The sequence below is a fragment of the Primulina tabacum genome, chromosome 1, assembly GCF_025594145.1.
Source record: "Primulina tabacum isolate GXHZ01 chromosome 1, ASM2559414v2, whole genome shotgun sequence".
In the NCBI taxonomy this organism is placed as follows: domain Eukaryota; kingdom Viridiplantae; phylum Streptophyta; class Magnoliopsida; order Lamiales; family Gesneriaceae; genus Primulina; species Primulina tabacum.
Window position 1 is genome coordinate 34262382 of NC_134550.1, and position 11630 is coordinate 34274011.

Here is an 11630-nt window from a genome sequence, read left to right on the forward strand (position 1 = left end):
TTGTATACAGAAATAAGATTTAAAGAGGGAAAGAGATGAATTTCCACCAAAGTTTATTTTGAATATCAATAAATTTTCATAATTATTTAAAACTCCACAAAAGTTTATTTAAATATCAATAAATTTCTATAAAATTATAAATGTTTAAATTAAATACCTATTAACTTTTAGGTTGTGTTTAGATCGATGGATTTGGATTTGTGGGAGAATTTCAAATCAAAGAATTTGAAATCTTTATATTTGAAATTACTAGGTTGAGTAGTGGATTTGAAATTGAAGTAAAAAAGTATAAATTGCTAAGGATTTCAAATATTTCATTCTAATTTTAAATCAAATGTGCAATGGATTTGAGATATGTAATTGAAATCAAATCCTTTCGTCCAAATGCAACCTTAAAGTCCATACTCTTTAAACGATCTCTGCTTTAAAAAAAATGGAGAAATGATGAATGAAAAGAAGAACCATATGGGAAGTACACAACATCGACATACTGAAGCCTGGCATGGTTCTCTTGAGGGGTTTCCTCTCAGGTGACATTTTTTACCCTCGTCATTGACAAGATTGACTTGTATCCTTTGCGGCCTTGTTGAGAACCTAAGCAAGGCCATTTTTCGTCCATGAAAATTTTCTATTGATAATTGACTTGTGTATAAATGTGCAGCCTGTCTTGTTATCCTTGGTGATCTTCATGTTATTTTTGGTATTGATTTAGGTGAAATTTATAAAAACCTACCAAGATCTTGGTCTTGGTTCTGGCGGTTTCTACCAGCCTGGTTACCGTGATGGAGTCAAGCTACAATTGAAGATGATGTGCCTTGGTAAAAATTGGGATCCTGAGACAAGTATGTATAGTGATGGAAGGCCCATTGATGGAGCAAAACCTTCTTGATGTGTTTCACCAGTTGGTCAAAAGAGCAATTCAGGAGTGCCATGCTTATTTAGAATCATGTGCATAATGTCACCAAACATTTGCATTGTCAACTTTTATGCAAAGAGTGCCAATCTTGGTCTTCATCAGGCTCGTAAAATTCATTTCTCACTTGAGTTTGCTCATCTGATGCATAACAGTCTATGCTGTGTTTCTAAACTGTGTTAACAGAAAATCAGACCCCAATTATTTGGGAACTAAAGATTATTATCCGTCTGAGATTAAAAAAAACGTTTTTTAATGGATGATTAACATTATCGCCATTTCCGATGAATTGTATGATGCGGTGGTTCATGGATGAATAAAACTGATGAGTCCTTTCCTAGTACAGGATAAAGATGAAAGTAGAGAGAGTCTACAGAAAGGAAGTTGTCTCTTTCTCCATCGGTGTTTCTGCCGACTTTATATATGGGGAGGCAGAGAAGGCCGTGTTGAAATCAGGGGATGTCTTAATTTTGGTGGCGGGTCAAGGCATATGTTTCATGGAGTGACCACCATAAATCCTGGCACTGCTCCTGCAGCTCTTTTGGAGGAAACTTATTTTAGACCTGGTCGTCTAAATCTCACTTTCAGAGAGTATTGACATCTATCTATATTGTAATGTTGCTCTTCTGGTTCATCTTGACAAATTTATCCGTGTATGTAATGCTTTTTGGATAATACATAGAGGTCAAGAGTGGGTTTTAATGTATGTGTACCTCAATCTAAGGTGATTTGGTTATGTTTTCAGTATTTATGAAGATTTTGAGTTGGAGCTGGGGTTTTGTGGGGCTGGGGGATATGTTTTTTGTTTGATATATTACCTCTTTGTAAAATCTATCATGTTTTATTCATCTTTCTTCTGGACCCAATATTGTCTAAACCACGACCAACAATATATAATATATAATATAATTATTTAAAAACTTGAGAACATAGTATGCCTATTAAAATATGTGATACGGTATTATAATCATTTTTAGTAGTAAAGAAAAATAAAATATAAAATAATGATCACATAGGCAAATAGAATCGGATCAACAAATTATGAAAAATTATAGTTTCTGTGAAATAAAAACATTTTGAAAAGATAAACAAATATTGCCTTATATTCCCAACTGTGGAATAAAAATTCGAGTATTTGACGTTTTAGCAACTCAACTCGACACAATCGCAACCAAATTTCTCTAGCTTGGGAAATGTCACTAAACTATAGCACCACTCCACACGCTCGTACATCCCTTTTCACACAAAGGTAAAATTAGTTGAGAGTGATCCAAACTATTGTGACTCAAAATAAACTAAAAATGATATTCATACGAATCCAGTGCATCTCCCAGTTTCAGAAAAGAATAATTTAACTACCAAAATCACTTTAATGTTCCACCAATTGGAACTGTCCATCCATCACAACATACACATGCAAATAAATCCACGGGCGTAGGCAACGTTAATCCATGAAGCTATACAGCATACTCTCATATTTCTCACATAGGAGTGATAAAACAGCAAAGCCGCGCATTTGTGAGGTTACCTTCCCTGTTTCAGACGATTATCTATGCTTTGTGTCAACTCCCTTGCTCCGAAACGAAGACAGTGAGAAAAACGATGGTCTTTGAGCTGTAAAATCAAACCTAATCGTTAAACATACAAGCTTTCTTTGTTCCACTGAACAAACAAGTAAAACGTACTTCCACGTTTATTAAAATTTCAAAATAATAAACAGAACAGTGAGTGACCAAAACTGCTACAATTGCACCGCTGAGCTATCCTTGGAAACGAAACCCATTCATGAGACCAACCAACTACCTTTTGGTTCACAGAGCTTAGATTCTGTATCACAGTCACATATAATATGTGCACACACGTAATAAAGAACATAGATTCCCAAATTAGCAAAAGTTTGTTGTATGCATTGAAAATTATCTCACGGGTGTAATCTTAAATGTGTTTCTGCATTGACGGCAGGTAGTTCTTCAAGGGAACAGAGGCTCCACATAAACAAACCCGAGACTTAAACCAACTATCAAGATAAAATATTTATCGTGCAAAGCAACATTATCCACGAAGTAACTCCCTCGGATATAAAGCCTCCAGTCTTACACTTATCTTCTAATCTTGAGAAGGAGTGTTTGCCGAGGCACAGTGTATCTATTTTCTATAGGCTTCAAAACAATGAATTTGCAGCCAAAACGAAGTTCAAACAGCCAATGAAAATAAATAATAATGGGTCAGATGAACAGTACCATAGGTTGTAAATTAGAAGCACGAGCATATAATGTTCAGTCAAGAGTGTATTTCTTCGGGTCATGTTCAAATATATATAATACATATAAAAATATACACACATACATATAATCATACAAGTCACCTTTAATTGAGCTTCCAGACATTTGATCGTCCCTCAGTTTAAGGTTGGCCGAAGGTGCTGGGATAGAGCTCTGTGAAGGTTGAACTGTAAGAAGGGAATAAAGTCAACTTGAAATCTACAAATGGAGTATTGAATGAAAAAACTGTTCAATAACAAAAAATAAAGGGAGAGAATTGGAAAAATAACACGTTGAAACGATATTCGATCACATAAAACCACAATCAAACGTTCTTTAATTTGTTCGTGCACACACAGACACCTCAAAAATGAGAAAAATTTGAATTTACTTGGCTTGCATAATTCACCAAAGCTGTATCCCCTTATGTTAGCCTGTTAGGAAATACACTGCATAGATCCTCTTTAACCAAGTGTGTCCGTATAATATATACATACAAATCAAGAGAGAGAGACAGAGAAGATCATAATGCAAACTTATACAGTGAGACGAGCATATAACTGCGGATTAACATGATGATGATTAAAAAATCAAGAAATAAATCATAAAATGAATTATTATTTGGGATCTCCCAGATGTAGGACATAATTTTATAACATAATGCCAAAAGGTTTTTAACATATATCTCACTCAGTACACAAGTGTCATCCATTAACATTCAGGTCCATAACTTCAAAGATATTAAAGTTACTTTCTCAAACTTTACTCTTTAATCAGAACAGCAAAAACTGGAAAGAAGGAACCACAATAAAAGAAACACCAATATGCAATGAGTTATCATGAATCACCTTGTTCATTGAAAAATTCGCTTTCATTGAAGCTATCATCAGTGGGTTGAGCTTGAGAAAATCCCATTCTTGACTTTCTCAGATCTTCTGATGACCGGTTAGCAGGATCACGTCCATCTTCAGTATCATCATCTCCTTCTGATGTGGTTGCTGATAACCAGTCAACCAAACTCTCCGAGCCACGATTTTTTCTTCCGAATTTCAGAAACCTTTTAAATCCCCTAGTCATATCTTTACGGGATAAATTATTGGATGAATTGGCCACCGACATTGGCTTCTGAGCTGTTCCCCATTTTTTCCTCATTCGAGCTGCATCAGACTCAGCTTGACTTAACGACTGTGAGTTCCATGAAGCAGGACTTCCAACTGGGGAGTCCACAGATGCATCAACATCAGACAAATCGCGAGGATAAGAAAATGAATGTTGAATGCGTGAATTCCATAACATAGGACTTTCCCCAGGCCAATCTTGCATAGATTCAACAGGGTGGAAGTCAGAGGGTACAACTGTAGATAACTGAGAACCCAAAGCTTGGTCAAGTAGAGAAAATGCCATCTTGTTATCACCATTTTCTGATCCTGAATCAAAGAACTTCTCAGTTTCCATCACCAATCTTGGTTCTTCATTGTCCAAAACCTCGTGACCTTCAGCATTCGAGGTTTCAAATTCCTCCTCTACTTCATCTTTACCAGTATTCTCAAAGTCATCTGTTCCAGAGGCCAAGTCATTATTTCCTTCATCATTCTTTATAGGCTCAGATCGCACAGAGGCCATATGTTTTGTATTACTTGCTCTTGCAACATAGCTTATACGACTACCCTTTCTGAGAAAAGGCTTAGCTGCAACATTCTTGGGAACTTCCTCATCAAATTTCATCGGTGTCAAAACAGCACCATCAGATTCCAAAGGGGACACATCCCTTAACTCGTTATGATTTACTGAGCTTTTCCTCAATAATTGTGATTGGTGTGACTTCCCATCCTTCACAGCCGCTGCTTCTTCACTACTGCTCTTGCTACGGGAATAGCTTCTTACTTGTGAACGAGTCGTCTTACTGGCTCCAGAAGATGGCTTGGTGTTTTCTTTTCTCAGTTCAGAGAAGTTGGGTACAGATTGTATGAGTGGATTTTCTGGTTGCGTCCTTCGCCTCCTAGAATTTATACTGGAAGTTCTTATAGCAGATCTTGGACCAGGAGTAGCTGAGGTACCGGTTGATGATGACAGACTCCTATTGTTGGGTAAAAGCTTCTTATCCTGTGCACCTGAAGAGACACCATCAACGAAAGTGGCGTGATCTAAAGGAACATCTTCCTGAAGATGATTCTGCTCCCCAAAATTTAATGCTTCTTCGTCATCCTCACCGTCACCAAAATCTAAAAGTTGCTGACAAATAAAACTTTTACAAAGTCGGTTAAACAGAAACAGAAGATCAACTCCATTAAACTCTTAAAATTGCATGGGCACACATTAGGGGCATATATCAGTAGAATATAACAAATCTACCTGCTTTCTTTTCATAATTGACCTGCTATTAAATGACCTGAGTCTCTCAGCACGTCGACGAGTATTGGATACTGAATCCAGTCTATCTTCAGTAGCTGAAAATTTGGCCTTCAAATCAGATTTACTCCTCTCAAGACTATCCTGCATGCACTTCAATCTAGCTTCTTTCTCTGGTCTGTTGGAACTCCAATCTTCCCTTAGCTTTGCATCTCTTTTTTCGGTATACCTGTCATAGAATTTCCCTCGAGAACTATCTGAAACAGAAAGCTCAGAAAACTCTTTACTTAAAGCATCACCATAATTCTGATAATCAATAATTTTGGGAATGGAGGTTCCATCAAGCTTGGCTACGCTTTTGGAATTCCTGTTAGGTTCTCTTGCCGGGTAATAGCCAGACACTTGGGAACTAATATTGACTACTGGTTTTGAATGGTATAAACTAGTTGTTGACTCATGTTGCATTTTAGCTGGCCTGCCTCTAGAGCCAGAGTGAGATTGATCACCAGGGATTCGTAGCTTATGCTCAGCAAAAAGCTTCTCAAGCTCATTTGCTTTAATCTTCAACTCATCATTAAGTTCCTGATTACCTTTTGACTGTCTTTTTCTTTCAGCTTGCTCAAGCGGTGGTGTTTTAAACGAATCAAAGCTTTCTTCAGTGTCTGTTGGGAACTTACCAGAGAAGGCCCCCCCAATGATTCTGGCAGAAAAGCTTTTATTTCTTTGAATTTCTGCCTTTCGACTCTGGTCAGCTGCCAAGCCTTGTTTGTTGAACTTCGTTCTCTGAGGGCCTGAATTTTCAATACTTGGCACAGAACTCTCGGTTACCTTCTCGGATGAATTTGATTCTTTCTTTTCAACTCCTATAAATTCTGCAACAGATTTTACATCTGGATGCGCGAACGAGGAATCCCCTCCATTCCCTTTATAGCGAGAAGCAAAAGCCTCTCGAATTCTTGAACCAGGACCGCCATCAGAAAGTCCAGATTCTCCCAGTGTCTTGTGGGTAACCTTCGATCGTGATTGCCTAACAGCCTGATCTCTTATTTCAGAATCTTCCCTATTTAAATTTTTAGACTGCCCACCGCCTTTGCTTGCAGAAGGTTTAAATCGAGTCAAAGAAGATGAATCCTTCACTCTAGCAAACTCTGTCTGCAAAGTCACTCCCTCTATAGTATCACTAAGCTCTTCACTATTCTGAGAATCCTCCAACTCCCCTTGATCCCCCAACCCCAAAACCACGTTTTTAACTCCAAGCAAAGACCTCTTCTCTTCTGAATTATCATGATGCTTGCTATTAAATGATATTGACTGAGTTGGGTCACACACTTGTTTTTTCAAGGGAACATTTTCAACAAGACCCAAGTTAGAATTGGAACCTAACTTGTTAAAAGAACTCCCTTTCGACTCACTGGTATCACCAACCCTACCCAGATTAGGCAAAACTTTTATCTCTGGTGTAACAGAATCAGAACCCACGGCCAAAACTTTTTTCTCCTCAGACTGCTTGCTCAGAGAAACTAAGGCAGTTGACTGGGAATAAGAGGGACTTTCAGTATCTTTCTTTTCAGCACTTAGGTCAATGCTCATTTCACTAGCACCACTCCATCTCCTCAAAAGCGAAGTTCCAGAGGACGACATGTCAGATGACATCCGCCTCAGTTCAGAAGACTTCCCTACAGTTGGCTTTCCTCCAGATGTCTCCTTCTGCTTGTTTTCAAACATGTTTATCCTATCCTGCACACTAAGACGTCTGGTAGGCTGACTTGCCTGAATTGATGGCTCAGGATTCTGATCAGAATTCGATGGGCTCTTCTCTTTCTTCTCGACACCTTCCCTCTCGACGCTTGATTCCCTGTTGATGGTGCGATTGCTGGAAAGGGAAGGAAGGGCATTGGGCTGCTGAAATGTGGCAGTTTGTTCTTGATTGGGTGGTGGTGATGATGGGAGATCGTCGACATCAATTGACATGTCCGACCCGCACGAAGAACGAATTATTCGATCATCAGACACAGGTCTCCACTGATTCATTAAATCCGGTTGCCTCTCACATAGTGATATCAACTTACAGCATGCTTCACTACGCACAAATACAACTTAAATTTAGTTCAAAATTAGAATAAAGATTTTTTCACCAATAATTTTGTTCAAATAAGGTATCATTTTACCCTTGTGATCTAGGTTAGAATCGATTTCATGTTATGACCATAGATATATAATTCAAGTCACATAAAACTACATCAAAACTCCGAAAGCAGACCATATTTAATCTATGTGGGTTCTTCATTATTCGTTCAATTTGATACCAGTATTTTTCCAAGTACTTACTTTAAACAATGAGCACCAAATTTATCTGCAAACATTTGAAGTTCAGAGACTGTGTCAATATTAAAACCAGCAGCAGCAGCACGAGCACAGGCCGTTGACAAGTCCTCCTGAACTGCGACAAGCCTTACATCGATAGCTCTCAAAAGCTCCTTTCTGCGAGGATGGTAAATAATCATAATATGCACAGGACAATTACGTGCACATACGTACACAGAGAAAGATGAAGTAGATAAACCTTCTTGATGGACATTTGACACGTCGACTATATTTTTTATTATAAGGACTTTGATCAAAAGTGTTGAGAACATAGTTGTCAAGGGCGCAAGATGCACAAGAGCCATGGAGCCTAAGACACAAGGCAAGGCGCGCACCTTACCGAAGCAAGTCGCACATTCTTAAATTTTTAAAAATACATATTTATGTTAGAATAAATATATTAAAATATGAAATAATTAAGTCACAATATCATTCAAAACAAAAAAATAATTAATAACTTCATAGTAATTAGTAACATGATTAAATTCTTCAATTATCTAAATCAAATTCATCTCCTTCCATCTAATTATCGGAGTCCCCAGAACTTTCAGATTTGTATTCTTCTTTGGTCTTTATAATTTTTTTGATCAACATCAAATGCTTCTTCCTCTTCATCCAAAAGATGTGAAATCAGTCTTTTTCTGGTTGTTTTAGATGCAGATGTCCTCACCTCGTTCTTCTAATCAGAGCTCTCTTCTTTTGATTCCAGTGTTGGAGCGTTGGGTTGCTAGGGTTTGGACTTTTTGTTTTAAACAAGTAATTAAAAAAAATTCACTCATACGCGCTTTAAGAGCTCTTGAGTGAACTTCCAAGGGTAGTCCAGGCGAGCGCCTAGGCTCGCCTTAGTGAATCGTTCCTCGCCTGGTGGCGCCTCTCGCCTTCGCTCGCCTTTGACAACTATGGTTGAGAACAACCAAACGCCATTTACAAGAAAAGACAAGTAATAAATGTGTTTCATCTGTAAGCAGCATACCTAAACGAAATTACTTACGTGTAGTGCACCATGAAACGAAATCCACATCAAACATTAGTTTAACTTCCTGTATCACAAGCTAACTAATAAAGAATGTAATGAATTCTAGCAGGCCACTACAACCAAGATAGCTTAAACCTTCAAATTATAATTAGATTGTAAACTCACATTTACGAACTTTTCAAGCAACTATTAATTGTTAACTGATTGATGCAATAGACCTGACACCTTATGGAGTTCATTATAACCACAACTTCTGTGCGCTGAGTTAATGGCCATAAAGGTTGACTTATAAAGAAAATACTCTAAGCTGACATGAAGTGATAGAAACTAGAGAGGTACAGACAGATTAATCACATCCATTGATAGAAAGTGATCTCACACATTAGGATCGAATCATAAAAATAAATCCAGCCAAATGAAAAAAAAATGATGATATTAAAATGTGAAACAGAGTAAAGAGTTGATACTTTGTAGCATCCTCTGCGTCCGTTGTGCCACCTGGAGCATTTAACAGATCAAGTCATTGATTCAGAGTAACAAACTATTATCATTTCACCAAGAAAAAAAGAAAGGAACAAAACAATTATGAAACTAAAGATATGTTACTTGTTTCAAATGTATCTATCTGACTAAAAAATTCAAAATATTGGACCCCAATTCCCGAAAACTCTAGAATCAGCTAGATGAGCCATTCAAATGGGTCCACTTTATTGAAGTGCAGCAAAATAATTTCAGAATATAGTTACTGGTACGGTATTCCATGCAACAGGTATCATATGCTCGTGGTTTATGTAACCTATACAAGAAAAAAAGTGTTTTGTTTTGGATAAAACTTCAAAAACATACCTCAAGGTGCCGTGAAAGATTAAATAACACAACACAAGTGCTTTTCACTTATTCTTTTGGTTTATCCACGTCTAGATTTCAGGTACAATCAAGAAAAAGAAAAATATTGGATAAAATACATCAAGAATTAGTAATGAAATTCATACCAGAAAGTTGATCTCCAGCTCCCTGATATTAAACAGGGGAAATTTTTTAGTTATGCTATAGTCAGAGAAGTACCAGTTAAATCATCTGATCATGCATAAATAAATACCTGCGAATATATTTTTCGCGCTGCTTCCAATTGTGACATCTCAGAATCAAATGTTACAACCAGTTCCAAAACCTCTGGCGTACTTACAAATCGCACGAACCTGAAAGATTAACAATCATAGATACTGAGCATGAATTAAACAATTTTCCAAGTAGCAAATGGCAATACCTCTCAAGTGTTCCCTTTGTGAACCACATTTCAGCATTTTTCCGTCGTCCAACTTCAAGCTTAACTGACTGTGCAGCAGAAGCGACTTGATCCTCTGCAATCTTCAAATGTGCAACAAAGGGTTTGAGTAATCCTGATGCGATCTTTTCTGTGCTGCCATTGCTTGAAACAAACAATTCGCATCTGGCCAAAGGAGAGCTCAAAGTAAACAAAACTAAGAATAGAAACTACCCTTTTAACTTGATAATGAGATTAAATATAGGAACCACAATCCTCACCTGGAACGCTTTGGAGACAGCTGAAATAAAGCATAATCTAGAGGTGCATCCGACTTCATTTTTGCCATCAAGGAGATTACAATGTATTCACCTTATTCTTCCTTTATATACCGAACTCCATCCCAAAAATTTTGACATTTGATGATTTCTAACTATTTTTTAAAACCGATCACATTTAGCACAGCCTGAGGAGCCTGCATTTAAAGTCAGACTACACCCAAAGATGGAAAATCCATTAAATGCGCATGCAGAAATCCAGACAAAGAAGAACAAGAAAAAGATTCTCGATGAGGTGAAAAGCAGTACACACAAGAGTTCTCATCTCTTCTAATTTACCTCACATTCACCTACATCAGTATTAAATCAACAACAAACCAAGCGTAAAATCAAAATTCACTCAGATCTGATTATGCCGAAAAACCAAATTCATTTGTCAGATTCATCCTCCAACGCGGCTCTATCCCGACCCAGAACAAGCTCAATCTAAAGCAATGTAGCAAGAATCGAACACATTCTACGACAACAAACTCGATTAACGTAAAAACCCATCAACTAAAACTAACTTAAAGTCGCATACAATGCGAGACAATCGAGCTAACTTAAAAGCAGACCTCACCGTTGTAGAGGGGGAGATCTTCAAGTCTCAGCCCCGATAGTCAGATTCAAGTGCAGACCCAACTCAACATTTCCAGCTGCAGATAAAATGCCCACAAATTCGACCCATTTGGGTTCAAAAAACAGAAGGGTTTAGGTGGTTTTTTGCCCCCAATTTAGATAGAAAAACCACAAATGTGGGAGCAGAGTTGGTTTTCGCTTTACTCCATCCTTTCAATATTTAGTAGAAGTGAATTGCAGTGTATCTCCCACTTTCCTTCGCTGTAAATACACACACTGCGTGTACAGAGAGTGAAAAAGGAGGAGCTTGTGGGGATGAGAGAATGATTAGAGTAGATTTCTACTTTTCTCCGAAAAGATTAATTTGGATTACAAAAGAAAAAAACGTTTTTTTGTTCTTTGTTTTACTTGATGGTGTTTTTGTTGTTACAGTGTGAAATTGGATATTTTTCAGGTGTGAAAAATGGACACACACCGACCATGTTTGGAAGCGAGAAGAGACAGTCACGTGGGACTGTTTCGTTATTCGTCTTGTGAAAAGACGAAGATGCCCCGATGGTGAGTCTGATTCCCCATCGGATTTCTGATTACGGAACACTAACCCATG

At 37.6% G+C, this 11630-nt stretch overlaps 1 protein-coding gene and 1 pseudogene across 3 annotated transcripts; one reads left to right on the forward strand and one right to left on the reverse strand.

Moving 5' to 3' along the window:
- Positions 1-448: 448 nt before the first annotated feature.
- Positions 449-1560, forward strand: LOC142508282 (DNA N(6)-methyladenine demethylase ALKBH1C-like; annotated as a pseudogene).
- Positions 1561-2115: 555 nt separating this feature from the next.
- Positions 2116-11427, reverse strand: LOC142543837 (uncharacterized). Of its 3 annotated transcripts, none has more exons than XM_075651158.1 (11): positions 11025-11427; positions 10409-10602; positions 10131-10313; positions 9963-10062; positions 9856-9877; positions 9331-9361; positions 7852-8004; positions 5527-7603; positions 4023-5406; positions 3279-3362; positions 2116-2527 (listed from the first exon to the last, which is right to left on the reverse strand). In XM_075651158.1, exons 2-11 carry the CDS (start codon positions 10474-10476, stop codon positions 2460-2462), a joined length of 4170 nt encoding a protein of 1389 aa, XP_075507273.1. In that variant the 5' UTR covers positions 10477-10602; positions 11025-11427; the 3' UTR covers positions 2116-2459. The 3 variants fall into 3 exon arrangements, with proteins under 3 accessions (XP_075507273.1, XP_075507274.1, XP_075507275.1); XM_075651159.1 differs by having other exon boundaries at positions 10409-10619; XM_075651160.1 differs by lacking the exons at positions 9856-9877; positions 9963-10062; positions 10131-10313; positions 10409-10602; positions 11025-11427 and having other exon boundaries at positions 5527-7598; positions 9331-9832.
- Between the last annotated feature and the right edge of the window lie 203 nt (positions 11428-11630).

What these genes read in the sequence shown, in the direction of transcription:
- LOC142543837 (XM_075651158.1), bottom strand. Translation starts at nt 10,476, where the DNA reads ATGGCAAAAATGAAGTCGGATGCACCTCTAGATTATGCTTTATTTCAG. An exon ending in CTGTCTCCAAAGCGTTCCAG is followed by an intron (nt 10,314 to 10,408) that starts GTGAGGATTGTG and finishes TCCTTTGGCCAG; the next exon opens with ATGCGAATTGTTTGTTTCAA. An exon ending in TTTGGTGCTCATTGTTTAAA is followed by an intron (nt 7,604 to 7,851) that starts GTAAGTACTTGG and finishes ATTTGTGCGTAG; the next exon opens with TGAAGCATGCTGTAAGTTGA.